This window comes from Triturus cristatus, chromosome 5_1 (genome assembly GCF_964204655.1).
Source record: "Triturus cristatus chromosome 5_1, aTriCri1.1, whole genome shotgun sequence".
Taxonomy (NCBI): Eukaryota; Metazoa; Chordata; class Amphibia; order Caudata; family Salamandridae; genus Triturus; species Triturus cristatus.
The window spans coordinates 301,316,238-301,331,428 of record NC_140587.1 but is presented as its reverse complement, the minus strand read 5'-3'; the positions used below and the strand labels follow the sequence as shown (position 1 = coordinate 301,331,428).

The 15,191-nt window shown below is 41.8% G+C and overlaps 1 protein-coding gene across 2 annotated transcripts in view; it reads right to left on the bottom strand.

The window, feature by feature from the left end:
* Positions 1-15,191, bottom strand: part of ATAD2 (ATPase family AAA domain containing 2) — a 424,041-nt gene that overhangs the window by 392,390 nt on the left and 16,460 nt on the right. For both annotated transcript variants that reach the window (XM_085604996.1, XM_085604998.1), the window contains exons 3-5: positions 10,395-10,444; positions 5,996-6,197; positions 5,806-5,917 (exon numbers count right to left, since the gene is read on the bottom strand). In XM_085604996.1, coding sequence (XP_085461122.1) covers positions 5,806-5,917; positions 5,996-6,197; positions 10,395-10,444 — 364 coding nt within the window. The remainder of the gene's footprint in view (positions 1-5,805; positions 5,918-5,995; positions 6,198-10,394; positions 10,445-15,191) is intronic.

Genomic DNA, 15,191 nt, shown 5'->3' with positions numbered 1-15,191 from the left:
GACAAAGTCATGGATACCTCCAAAAAATCCCTCCGGTATACAAGGGTCATCATTTTGCCATAAACTACCCCCCTATAAAAGGAGTACAGGAAATCTTATAACAAGAGTAACCCCAAATATCAGTTCCAACATTTTGCTACGGATCCACCAGTTATGCTAAGAATTTGGTGAATCATGTCAGGGCCTTCTGCCAAGTCTGGTGGTGCCTGTTCTGTGGCCCTGCCACTGGGTATGACTGGGCTAGTGGCTTTCTCAGACAATTTAAGTCCCCAAAGCCAATGATGTCTTAATAGACGCAGGAAAGGGCCTGCAGTTTGCCATAGGTGACACCTCCCATCAATATGGTATTAGTGCCCTTGTCAATAAGGTCAGAATAACTTCCAGAATGCCAGACAAGAAGCACACTTTTACGCATAACACACATACACTCACACATACTCACTTTCTTTTGCACTCTTCCAAACATTTATACGGTCACACACACACACAGACCCTACCACTCACACTTCCATTAGTCAATCTGCATTTATTGTGTTAGAAAAGCTTGCACTGCTGCTTCTGCTATACCCGTCCAGCCTTTTAGTGAAGCTTAATAAACATTCTTTATACGCTAGTCAAAATATATTGCCTTATCAATGTTTGTGACAAGTATGATGCGAATGAAAAGTGTGTTTCCTTAAACTAGCTGTATGGGACTTTTATTTGGCTGCATGTGTGGATAAAGCAGTTACGGTATTGTAAATTAACGAATCCACGTTCTAACATGTAACATCACAGCATCCAACTGATCTTACGAAATACTCGACTGCTTCGGCAACCATGGATTTTATCCAGTACCACTTTGTAGGGTGGGTCTCAAAAACCCCAAAATGCAATGTAAAAAAACAACAAAAAAAAACACTGTCTCAGAATGAAAACCTTCAATTCCACCTACCGGCTTCCTCTGGCGGTCTTTAAATCAAACCATTGAGTGACTGCCTTTCTGATATTGGATGTCACTAAAAGGGACAGTGCACTCTTTCTTGGGATTATTCATCTGATTAACTCTTACCCATCAGATGCTAACAAAGGGAAGGAATCCAAAAACAATAGGAATCTACCAGCAAATAAAAAAAATTACTGGAGACTAGATTAGGTACCTCCTTGCTACAAATAGGATTTTCAGCTTTATGCATAAAGTAACCATAGTAAACACAGCCATTACTGCTAGAGTGGATTATTGCAACACTGTTCCTTTATCTGGGCTTACCCAAAAAGTCACTGCACAAATTATAACCTACACAATGCTGAAGGTAGACAAGGAGTAGTACTCATTTCATGCAATTAGGGGAGAGGAGTTGGCCTAACGGCTAGGGCGGCCAACCTCGAATCTGGGAAACTGGGTTCGAGTCTTGGCAATGACACTGAACATCCTGAGATTCTGGGCAAATCACTTAATCTCCCCGTGCCTAACACAAAATGAATGTGACTACATGTAATGTAACTGGTGCTATGTAAAGCGCTCCGATACCCGATTCGGGTCAAGTTCGCACTATATAAAACTGAGAAAAAAATTACATATGTCTGGCAATGACCTCATTAAACTGGTTGCCCATTAATGAGTAGATCAAGTTTATGGCCCTTTGCCTTGCCCATATTTTGCTTCATAACTGCAGTAGTTAACAGTTAGACAAATGATTTAGCTGGTACAAAGTGTCCCTACAAAGTAAGACCAGCCAATTAATGCCCTGTAGGTTCCTACATTTAAGTACACCAGATCCAGTGGCAGAGCCTTTCCTGCAGCTGACACCACAAACTTTAGTGTCGGTTTACATTCTCAGAGAAGAAACAAGAAAGACTCAAGGTAATATCGACCATCTTATAGGCTTCGCACTCAGTACAAAGATCTGATTCCATTACCAAAACGTTCTGCTGTGACATTCAAGCAGAAGACAGTGTTTTTTTTTTTATTACCGTTTGAACCATGACATGAATGGTACTAGATTCATAAAATCTAATTGGATTAAACATAGATATTTTATGGTTAGGGCCATTAAAAAAAAAAAGTGCTGCGCAATGCATTGTAGGTTTGTAATTTGTAATACAATATTGTAGCACTCAAACTGAACGACCAAGTATTCCCATTTAGCACTGGAATCTCCAAGAGGAGCTTGTCAAATTGTTCAATGGATGAGGCACTAAACATAGGCCCAAACAGTCCAGCGCCCATTTGGACACTGGTGCGGATAAATATCTTGATCACAGTGGTCATTTGGTGATACTCCTGCTAAGAGAATTCTAATACCTCACTTATAAGGACAAAGTCCTTCGCCCAGTTAGCTGGGACTCAAACCCCAGGATCAATGTCCAAATTTCTCAAACTCCAAGGACAAAAAAAAAAAGCCCACGACCCCAAAGGAGAAAAGAGGAGGACTGGTGACAAAGTAAACAGTCTCGATGTCTGAAGGTGAAGAGGCATTCATCGAACCAGAGGGTGCTATGTGGCTATTGCACAGCTGGCTGCGGTCCCTTGTGGCTTCTGTAGCTGCCTCTTGGTGTCTTCCATGCAGATCTTTCAAGTCATCTAGGACTAAATATCTCTACTGCATGTTCAGTCTGGCAGGGACGGTCAAGCTCCTCCTTACAGGCTGGTAGGCCACACTCCATCTACAGGCCCATCTGAAGCCTGCTCCAAACACTCTTCAGGGGCCTCAGGACCAATCTGGAAAAGAGGGTGCAGCCATACAGCGATTACATTCCTAGCTCTCAAGGATTCTTCTCCACTGATGGTGGAACCCCTCAGTTTAGAGTCAAATCATTTGAATAAAGTATTGGCTTAGGAGGTCAGTACTTCACTTCCTCTAGAGGCCAACGGGTCAATTCACCTTCTGCAGGTCTTCGGGTCCCTCCAATATGAGAAGGGAATGTTCTTAAGCAGCATAGACTGATTCTAGACATGGAGCCCATCACATAATGAGATGGTAGTAAAGAAGGAAAGAGGGGTGAATTTCACTATTGCCAGGGTTGAGTTGCGTAAAAGACAAGCAGCTAGCTATCCCCACCCCACCCATAGTTGCTCTAGTTTTGAGGAGTGGCACAAAATGTATTATTATTATTGTATTTAAATTGCATGTTTCAATCCCCGCACGGGGCCCAAAGCGCTTTTGAATGATTGAGCAAGGAGGCTACTAAGTTTCTTGTGCTTGGTTGGTACACTGTTTTCAAGTGGTTCATGTGAAAAGAATTTTTGGCATCTTGTATGAGGTGGAGATTTTGGGGAACTTGCAAGAACACTTAATCATGGTGTGAAGTAAAGGCAGGTATGCCAGAAGAGGAGAAAACTACCATACTGTGTATGGAGACACAACTACAATATTGTGTATACTTATAATAACTAAACTAAATTTGAAAAAACTAGGAGATCCATCCAGATACTGTAAAAGAGCATGGGTCCATCCACTTAAGGCACAACCTAGGCTTCGGGCCCACTCTGGATATGGTCTGTGGGGTCCACCCAGAAATTGCAAATGTAAAAACATACCCTAGGTGATTCACAAACAACATAGCTGAGGGTCTATGATGTGCTACCCAGAAGTGTCAGTGGCCCACCAGTGTAGGCAAGATGTGGAAACCTATGGAAGAATGGGTGTAGAATAAAGACAGGACAGTTTTCAGGAGACAATGTGAGGGGGGCAAAGGGGTCAGACACAGTGGCCCAGGTCCTTGACAGAGATACAGCTGAGAGACTACCCAGTCAACACACTCCATGAATGTGCAAGAAATGACATACGTGCAGGACATTTGTTGTGGGGGCATAAGCAGACACCTGCATAGGGGAGACAAAAGGCACAACCCATTGGACTCCCTCTATCCTTCTCTCCAAGGGGTTTAGGTAAACCATGTGCTCCTCACTAAAGAATATACTGCTACTACAGAAAAGGGGATGGCAGCACAGCTTCACCAACCTAAGTAGAGGACCTTTGTTTTAACTAACTGTATGGTTCAATTGACTGACTTAAACACTGAGAAAAGATTCCTCTTGGATACTTTCTGTAAGTGAGTTTTTGATACAGCTGCATACTGCCTTACCCCCTATAGCCCCCAAACTGTAGAGTTCAGTGTCTCTAAACATGGCTGTAGTCAACACAGCTCTATACAGTCTACCTCTACCCCTATATAATTCAAGGGTCAAGACCAACATTTATAGCTTCTTGTCCCCAATTACCAATAATCATGTGGTCCAGGCTCAAAAGCACTATTCATAAGTGCTGAATGAAGAATATACGCAGCTGACTGAGGCAAAGTGCCATCTGTGTGGTCTTGAATTCTGACCTAGGACCACCAACATTTCAAATTCAACTGAAGAGCACCATTAAGATGGCCGATAAAATTCTTCATCATTTATGAGCAGTGTTTTCATAACAGTTTCATCATGCAATAGACATTGTAAAAGCAAAGTCATACCTCCTCACCCAAGTTTTGATGGGTCATTTAACAGCAAGAGGACAAGTGCATGGTTCCAATTCCGGTTATGTTAGGCTATGCTCTAGTCTTTCATGCTCAAAGAAGAGATAACAGACCAATTTGTTGAATGAGGACAGAGGATTTCTATGTACCCCTTTTGCTGTTGACGCCACCTACAATGTGGACAGGGAGTCACCTTAAAGAGTATCATCATGGTGTGCTCATTTTGTCATTGCTGCTATTTTCTTTTCATTTTTTGTTATGTATGGGAGGTGTTTATCCGATGATGTGCTAACCCGGAAGACTGCTCGTTTTTGGTTTGTTTTTTGTTGTAAAGCTGCCTTATGTTTTCTTAATAAAAAAAGATTTTTTTTTTTAAATAAAAAATTAATTCAATGGACATAAAAATACTTAAGATTAATAAAAATGCTGTTTCTCTGTAATAAAAAAAAAAACGACCAACTTGTTCTTACTTGCCTCAGCTTGATCTGAATATTCGTGCACCACTTATTAACCCATCTTGAATTTTTCAGGCATCGCATTTTGAGATTGGTAGAGATGGCACAAGTCATCAGATGGAATTTTGGCCGCCAGAGTATTTGCTTAAAGTATTAATCTTGATTACGCTGCAGCAATATTTTACTTTAGAGTTCTGAGCATTGTATAACTCTTAGCATACTGTCTTCATGGGTGAGATACACTGCAAGCCCAAATAGGAGGCTGCTGCTACAGCTCATGCCACTCATTGCATCTTGAAAGGATGGGAGGAAAGAAATTCAGATATTTAACCACAGATATCAGCGGTAGTAGCAGTAAGGGACAAGGTTGCTGCTGGATACAAGCATCCTTGACTAGTGGAAATAAAACAAATCTCCCTGGCGTATCTGCGTTTAATTACAGAAAATAAGACCCTTGTGCACAATGAAGCAGAGTAGATGCAGACAGCCTTTCCAATAAACTATTGCCGACCTCTGCAGTTCTAAAATGTTTTGGAAACATAACTAGCATAGCAGCATCATTTGAATGGGGACTATGAGCTAATGCCCATAGCCAATTACAACACCTTGCCGAACAATATTGTTGAATATCATACACAAAACAAATGATTTACAGTGTACCTTTATCTAAAACTAATTTGATTGCAGTTAGCTGCTCTCCAAACTTGTTTCAGATTGGAGGACAATTTAAGGAAAATGTTGGAAAATGTTGGAAAAAAATGCATTTTCAAATTGTACTGAAGGCTAAAGGGACTAAGTGGGATTCACATGCTTCCCTACGAATCTTGAAAATCAAGTTAAGATTTTCATTTAACAAAGTGCGTGAATGCTTTCACTTTCAAATTATCTCAAAAAAGATGCTTACTTCTTCAGTGTCATTGAAGGTCTCTGTATCATTGATATCATCAAGTTCTCTCATTCTGCGGCGGCGCATCTTCTTCATGTCATCCATCTTTGCAAGTACAGCTTCTGCAGTGCTTTTAAAATAAAGTTATAGGTAAGTGTTTCCTGTCTTGCATAAGAATGAGTAGAACGTAGGTGTTAAGTGTACTAACTTGGTTATAAGTTTATCAAACAGAACAGATTGGTTGGTGGTGGAGTATCGACTCCTACGGATTCTACCACTTCGGCGTACTTCCACATTCTCTTCATGGGCAGGTTCATGAGTTTTGTCTGCGCTTCTTGTCCTGAGGCCCCTTGAGACTGGGACATCTGTATCAACCTGTTCTTCTACTGTTTTTTCAGCCTCTTCCTTATCTAAAGGGAGCATTTAAATAAGTTAATATAAAAAGGAAAACAAGTAAAGCAAACCTACATGGGGCACAGTCACAAACTGAAGTAGCTTGTTACTTAGTACAATGCCAGATAAAATACCAGCCACATACATACATGTTTTTTATGGATGCAGGATTACTTCAAAACTAAGAGCTGCAAACTTCCACAAAAAACCGGACCTCCCATAGCATCAAAGTTAAAACAAACAATCACCTACCAAAGACATCTGCATAAATCTATCCAAAACGCTCTCAGAATAAACATCCAAAATTGCAGTCAACTACTTCATACCAAAGCGATTATTTATAATTGCTGCCACTCTATTTTTAGAATATTGGGGCAATAACATCAAGCACTTTTAAGATTAGTAAAGTCACTCCGTACTGCACTTTATTTTCTCTAATTTTTTGTGTTCAACCGTTTTTAAAGCCAGTGAACTTTGGTAAGGTCCAAAAATGTACTATTAAAAGTGTGTTCTTTACAGCTCATCCACAGCAATCTTAGAGGTGCTTTTGTTTTGAGATCTAGTTTTTCTTGAGGAACATGTGCTACAGGGGCTACTCAAATTAGGTTGCAGCACACATTCGCCACTGGCTCAAAGACAAGTCAATCAGCGCCTCAACCATGCTACTCCTTTTGTATTAACATCAACCATCCTTTGTAAGGTACATATGGCATATACCCTGAGTAGTTACTTGCTTTGGTCTACTTCCAGCATTCAGCCAATCCTAGAATAATTGACTGTCTGCTCAAGCTATGCCTTTCCTCTAGCTCCTCGATCTCCACCTAGGAAGCCTTCTCCACTAGCCGAGTCCTTTTGACTAGCTATTCTACCAACTCAAAGAGCTATCATGTTTTACTATGCCAAATCAATGACATACTAATTGACCGGAAACAGGATCTTTACTCCTAACTGAAACATGGTTGTCCCCTTGCATTGATCCTTGTATTAACAAGCCAACTGCATCCTATTTCAAGATCTAGAGGAGACCGTACGACATCTGGGGGTGGTGCATTGGTCAGCCTCTATGCAAGCCTTGCCCTAAAAACAGAACGCTTTGACAGTCACCACTATTGACCATATAGCATCTTTATTTAATAATACTATATTTCATACTTATTTACTGTTCCTCCAATACACTAGTCAATCAGTTTGACACACTAACTGAATATATGGTTTCTAACTGCCTAAACAAAAGCAATGTTCCAGTTTTTAGGTTTCAATTATTGGATTAGGTTTTTCATAGTACAAAACTTGAGCCAGGCATTCCTGTCCTGAACGAGGAGCAAACATTTTCTCCACCCCACGGCCAGTACATCTGAGGGAACACAGCTACTACAAAATGATTGGCCCACATTTGGTTTCTTTGTCCGCCCCACACCACATTTCACTATGACTGGTACCCTGCTGGTATGTACTTCTCATTGTCCAGGAGACCAACGTCTACAAGTCAATTAGAGGAGGTCACGCCTCTGGTTGTCGTTCAGGAACTCAGTGCATTGTCGCACATTCTGTTAAAGCTGTGGTCCTCCCCTTTAAAATTGTATGCTATTTTCTAACTTACAAGTAATTACCAGTTTCGGAAGACATATTTCCAGAGATGGCGCCAGTACCAAATGGCCAATAGTCAGTGGGAACTCATTGTGCCTCTAACTGAATGTAGTGCATTTGTCTCAGCTACCAGGAGCCCTAAACTGACTGGTGTAAGGTTTTGATTTCTCTACCCTAAATTCCAGATGCTGTATTCAGCACATTCCTGCAGAAGACCTCGAGTTTGAGTCATGCCTGCAGTATGTGCATGACTGTACCCGGTTTTCAATTTTCAGCAGGATGAAGAGCATGTCTGATCTACAGTATCTAGTCATGAGGGGGTGTAGTGAGAACAGAATACTTTTTTGCCAATTTGCAAGGTGTGCAAATGTATTGACCCATATGTGAAGGGTGTCCCAATGTTTGTGTTCCAGCGGGACACTAAAGTCTTTATCTGCCTAGTGACGGAGGATTCCTTCTCCACCTTCTTAAAGGTCAAGGCCCATCCAGCACAGTCAGCTAAGTCGTCCAAATGGGCGCACTCCGACAGTTCAACAGGATCACACAATCTATTTGATTGGACTAGGACTGGGCACACTTCCCCTTCAGCTACAGTGGGGAGGAGGACTCTGACCACTCTTGCCAGGCCAGCTCATCCCAAAACTATGTTCAGCCAGTTCCGCTTAAGAAGCTGAGCAAAAAGTCTTCAACTTTTAGTACGGTCCACAGTAGTCATCTCAAATTGTTGGACTTCACCCCTGACTGAATAATACATTCTCCTTCTTCAGAGTGGCTCCTTATGTAAGTAGCAACAGAGTACGTCCAGACTCACCTTCATAAAGGCTCGGAGAAGAAAAGAGGCAGAGGTACGTACTAGACATTCTCTACTGGGCAAGGTTGTGGACATCCCAGGAGGTAGATTCCAATATGGTCACTTTCCTTAAAAAGTTTGCCAAAGAAGGTTATTGATCGCACCTAGCGATGTCAAAACAAGTTATTAGACATCTCCGGTTTGCTAATAAAAATTATGGAAATGGCTTGTAAGGCTACAGAAGATTGTTTGCCAGTGGATCCTTAAGTCTTGATGGGTTGTGCCCAGCAGGTTGTCTGCAACCTGGGCAATGTAAATTGTGCCAGGTCGGCAAAACGGAGACGCTCAGTCCTCCTTCGGATAGATCCCAAGTTGGCTGAATTGGCTATAGCGGAGCCTGGTCCAGAGGTCAACTGCCTGCTATTTGGCAGCCACTTCCTCAAAGACTATGGAAAGTTCGCCACAACCTTTACAGCCCTTCACCAAGTTCAGTCGTCTACCAAGAGGCTATTTTATCCTGCCTTTTAGGGAGGGGCAGGCGTTTCAGGAAACCCTCACAGGGCTAATGTTACTGCCAACGTTCCTCAACGTGCATATGTGGAAAGAAGCAAAGGGGGTTGGAACAATCCCACCATGAGTTCCACCTTCTTCCCCCTCTAGGTCCAGTGGCAAGAGGCCGTTTCCACAAATTGCCTAAAAGGGGGCTCCTCCGGGACACCCATCGGTGGTAAGATACAGTCTGGTGTTGGAGGTATCTCTGGGGAGTAGGATTGCCTTATTCCATTACAACTGGTTTGTGATTACACAAGTCTGTTGGTTGTTAGACACTGTCCTGGAGTTCAAGTTGGATTTTTATGAGACACCCAAGGAGACCCTCCTCTTCAGATGTCACTGCCCAAATAGAACATGAATTTCAAGACTCAGATCCAGAGTCTATTAGACATGGATGAAATGGGTCATTCTCAGCCCCATCCCACAGGATTTGTTAGTACAATTGTTCTTGTGCACAAGAATGGGTTGGAGCACAGATTAGTTTTAAATATGCGCCACTGAAATGCCTGGGTCGATGACAAGCATTTCTAAATGTAGGAGACACCTACAGAGGGTTCTTTTTGAGGAAGAAGATTGGTTAGTGCATTTCGATATGAAGGACTAGTATCGTTGTCCCCATCTTTTGCTGGCAGACATTTTCTCCAATTTCAATGGCGAGATCTTTGGTTTGAGTTCAAAGTCTTGCCCTTTGGCATGTCCTCTGCTTAAACGATCCCTTTAATTTGGGAACAAATTCATGACCTGAACTGCTCTGAGTGGAGGCCTAGTGAACTACGCCCGTTTCTATGCTTAGAATCAAAGAGCTATAAACACTATACAGTTCCAAGAATAGCAAAAGGGTGGATGCTACGGAGGGTCTTTAGACTGGGTATAGTAGACCCCACTGAATTATGCTACATTACACTTTGCATTAGCAATAAAGTACTTTCTCTTTACTGAAGACCAGCACTGGGCAACGTAATTACTAAGTCTGTTGGCTAGGTTTTGAGTTCTGAACTCCTGCCATTCACGCTAGCTCCTTCAGAAGCCTGAGAATGCATGTCATTGCTACTCTAACAGTCAAGTATGGAAAGGGATGTACTTGGCCCATTTGCAGACTAACCTTAAGTACCACAGCTGGAGTCCACAAGCCAGTCTACCCTGTGGCCCCATAAATGAGAACTGGCACATCTGAGGTCCAAATACCCATTTTGGCCATGCATGGTGTGTAGCTTAGGCAACTTTACTATTTTAATATTACTACAGACAAATGTTTAATAGGTTTAAACTCAACCTCCAATATTACCTTCATTGCTCCTTCCATTCGTTTTTGCATTGGCTTGCAGCTCGGCCGACCTAGAGGTGAAAAGAAAATATATTTAGAGCTTTCCTTCTATCCCAACCTAAAACGAATTAACTCTTTAAAGTGAAAATACTCTGGAACGTCTAGAAATAATTGTGTGCCTAAAATCTACATGAATCAGCAGTATACGTTATGCATTTAAGTTATGGTTAACATACTGGTGTCAAAGTTCTTTTTCGGACGATTAAGACGATGAAAGCACATACACACATTTACACAACACAAGCAATAAAGATTCTTTGGACATTAGTTTCCTGAATATATGTACAATTCCTACTTAGATGTATGTGTAAAGCGCAGTTTAAAAAACAACTAAGAAAGATGGTTCAAACTTACATAAGGGACCTGAGAACAAAAACCTCAGATATGGGTCCACTATGTTAGCAGGAAGAGTTTAGGGCCACCTAAGAATCAATCAATTCCAATCAAATGTGACAGTGTGACACATACTACCTGTGCAACTTCTTTCGCTAACATTTCTAAGGGATAGCCCCATACATAAGGGATTGAACTGACACGGAAACCATTGAGTGGTGGTGATATCTAACAGATGCTTATCAAAGCTGAATGTTGCTGGATCCTGAGTTGCAACAGTATCAGCAATGGGTTAAACACGCTTGAGGAATGTGACTATAATCGTGCATGGATGTAAACTATGATTTCCGGTTTCCTTAATCATTGCCTTGTTGTATTTTTATTCTGTATTTTTAATTTGTGGCATCATAAGTCTATATCCGTACTGTCTCTGATATGATGTTCACATGCTGGTAGCCTTTCCCTTAGGCATTATTTTCAGGCACTCTTTGATTGATTTTATTATATGTATTTTTTTCATGCTGATTTAGGTCTGAACAATAAACATTCCAGACTTTCTAAAACAAATTGAGCATATCAGAATACAAAATCAACTGGTATTTGAAGATGGAGTACTTTCTGGCGGTGCTGATTGACCTCTGAACTATCTACTTGTGGAATACACTGGTTTTTATTCTGCAGTTGAACATATGTTTGGAGCGATATTCGAGATTGTGAAGGGTTTCTGTGATGGGGCGGGTGGTACAGTCTTGCCTATACTATGGAGATTGTAACTTTTATTTCTCTCCTTCCTCTTTGCTAAAAATGAATGACTAACACATTCTTAGCGGAGGACCAGTTAAGTGGTCCCACGGATTTTAATGAAATCAGCAGACGAGAATCCCCTCTCTAAAAATATAGTACCGCTGGTGTTGTGCATGCGCACACAGTCGTGCTGTAATTTTCTAACCTCTGGTGGGTTTTTCCCCCCCTTTAACTTTTCTGAAGTTCTAGTCGTGAAGCAGAATAATTAATAATTGTATTTTTCACATAGATGCAGCAGTTTCGATCGATAAACAATTACCTGAGCCTCGCATTACACAGTCTTTTGCTCAGTTTTATTGAAGTGAGCGGTGCTCCTTTAGACGCTGTGATTATCGCGTCTTCGCGGCATTAAAGGGGAGCGCTATGTGCGCTTGCTTGATTAGTCAGGCAGGTAAAATACATTGCGTTAGTTCTATTGCAGTATTACTTTTAAATTTCTAAAGTATTTTGTTGGAAGCAATTTAAGTGTTGTCTTTCTTATAGTGTTCTAATGTAATGCCCTCTGAACTGTGAGTGGGTCAGTTTGAAAGTTGTACCAGACTCCACATTGGCACTGTAAATTAGATGGGTGCTTATTCATTTTTACGGCTGGCGAGTCATTTGTTTTCTTTTTAAACAGTGGACAGTTCGATTTGGTTAAATTTGGCTGTCATTTTGCGATTTCGTCCGAGTACGTTTGACTCGGACCACACAAGTAGGTCTTTTTGACATTTCATGAGTTTGGTGATTGTGGGTTCTGTCTCATTAATTCACAATTAGGGATTGCCTTCTTGCAATTGATTATTTAAAATCCTTATGATTTGTATGACACTTGGAATTTATTACGTGTCTTATGTAGGTTGATCTTTTAATACCTCGATTGACTTTTTTTATTTATTTTGTCTTTCACGGTTTTTATTAGCACTAAATCCATGACACTCAGTTCTTGTTTTGTGCTAGGTTACGCTTTGAATTGGATTTCTTGTTTGTGGTACCCCTCAAAAAGTTTTTTTTTCCAGACTACTTCGGCTAGTTGCTCTATAAAAATATTTTCCTGTCCTGATGATGACATTACAAATAGCATACGTTGAAACGCCGTTGACGACTGTCTTTATATTTATGAGGAAGCATTTATTGCAATTCTTTGTTCCTGTTATTTGTTGGACTCACCTTGTTTTAAGTCTTGTTTCCCTTTGCCATTTTTTTCTTGTTTACACTGTAAATTGTGCTTTTAGTGATATTCAGTGTGTAACTGAGCACCTTTTATGTATTCTTCAATTGTTTTGTAAACTTTTTTTGTATATCTGCTTTTTTAGTAAAAATATTTTTGCATTAATAATTGTTTTTGGTGTTGGGTACCCCTTCAAGATTTTTTTATCTGTCTTCTGATTTAATTGTGTTTATGTATTTGGAATATTTAATAGTTTGTTGTTAACAACTTTGCTGAACCATTGTTGTTGTAATGCCATACGTAAGGGCAGGCACCACTGCAACACTCAGCTAGTGGATGTAATGGAAAAAGTAAACTCCTAGCTTAAATGAAGCCTACACCCCAAGCATATGTGCTAGAACACTCACAGATCCACAGCACACTAGCAAGGACTAGCCCAGGAATGCTTGGATTGGCAGTTCTAAGCAACTGGAATGCTCCGTTTTAGAATATATCAATTCATTTCAGTCCTGGGGATCAAGCTGCAAACAGTGCTTTGCAAAACGTTCACTTCCATCTCTTGTGGCGGTAGATGCAGCATGGCAGCAAAGCAGTACAGAGCGCGGCCTCATCGAGAAATCTAAAGAGCCGCCTGCTTTTTTAAGACGAACAAAACAAAAATGTACAACATAGGACAAAAAAAAAAAACAACAACCTAAAATACAGACTGACAGGAGGTTAGATTTGTAGTGGCACGCAGGCAATTAGCAGGCATCAGTGACTATAAATTCTCAGCGAAACGCAAAGTTGCTTGCTGAAGTTTGAACTATTAAAACACCATCATTGCAGACTAGCTACACTGTGTCCCATCCTGCAATTAAGATTAGTCAAGATAGCAACATGTAAAGCTAGCATGAAATACTCTACAAATATTAAGTAGGCACTGCTTAGCTTGCCTATCCACCTTCCCGGTCCTCCGACCACGCCTGGCTCTTGCAAGTCCAGCTCCGACACTGTCCCGAGGATCCCAGCCTCGCACTCCCGCCTCTCTCGTACTCCCCTTTGTCAGCTCTTTCAGACTTTTCCTCTAGCTCCCCTTTTACTCTTTGCCCTCTTTTCCCTTTTTCACCCGTTTTGTCTCTTTGTACTCCCACTCACTTCTCTGGCCATCTTGCCTGATTTTCCACTCACTCTTGAATACTTTCAGCTGTTCTCCCTCTTTTTGCTCCACTTTTTGCTTCCTTTTGCTACCTTTTTTTACCCACATTTGCTTCCTTTTCTGCCCTCTGTAGCATTCCTGCCTTGTTACAGCACCTTCAAATGCTTTGCTGATGCTCGTTGTAGCCCTGCCTACCACCCCCGGAACTACTCTCTCCTCCAGCTCTTACTTAATGGCGGTCGTACCAAAGGCAAGCCCGTCTGCGCCCATTCATCCCCAGCCCAGAAGCCTGGACCCCCTGGTACTCCGCACCCTTAGACACTATTCTGCTGAAGCACTTTATACTATGAACCCTGGACACTCCTCCCAGTATTGCAGCCAGTCCTCCCCACTCCCAAACACTGAAGGCGCTTTCTCCTTCATGCCCCCAGCACCTCCTGACACACGACCCCGCCACCCACATCACTAGACACAGCTCTCAGCCCATCCTGGCCAGTCTCCTTCAACACCCGCTCGCTTGTCAGCCACACCATCTGTGTCTGGGACCCCCTGCAAGAACTCTCAACAGACCTACTCTGCTTAGAAATGTATCCTTTTTCATGGCATGAGTTTCAAGCTCAACATTGTCTTGCACTGTGCAGACATTATCCGTGTTATGTTCTGGCTACTTGTAGAGTACGGTCTCTCCCGTGAGTGTACTCTGGCACTAAATAAGGAGGGGCACTGTGCTGTCAGAGTGTGAAGTCTAGGTAAAGCTCAATTTCTTTAGTTTATTCCAGAACCCGTGGACTGAGGAGATGTCTCTTACATGCAAGGGGAGGTTGTTCAGGCCTTGGGGGAAAGGTACGAAAAAGTGTGACCTCTGGCTCTGCTTATATGGTTGTTGTGTGCGAGCAGGGGGCGAATAGAGTGGAGGTTTTTGTTCAGGTTGTAGAAATTGATTTGGTTGTTGAGGTAAGAGGGAACTGGATTGTGCAGTGCTCTGTATGTGAGTGAGAAGTTTGAACAGTGCATTTGTGGATGGGGAGCTAGTGGAGCTCTTTTATGTGTGAGGTGATGAGTGTACATGGTGGAAGCCTGGGTGTGAGTCTGGCTGCTGCTTTTTGTATGACCTGAAGTTTCTAGTTGGTTGGGTGGTGATGCTGGCACAGAGTGCAATCCCATCGTCCAATTATCTGGTGATAAGGACCTGGTTGACGGTTCTGTGTGTGTTGAGACCCATTTTGAAGAATTGTTTTGTTTTTCAGGATCTTTGTGGTGTAGAAACTGGAGAAGGAGACTGCATGGACTTGGCTGGCCATTCAGAGTTAGTTGTCTACCATTATACTGGATC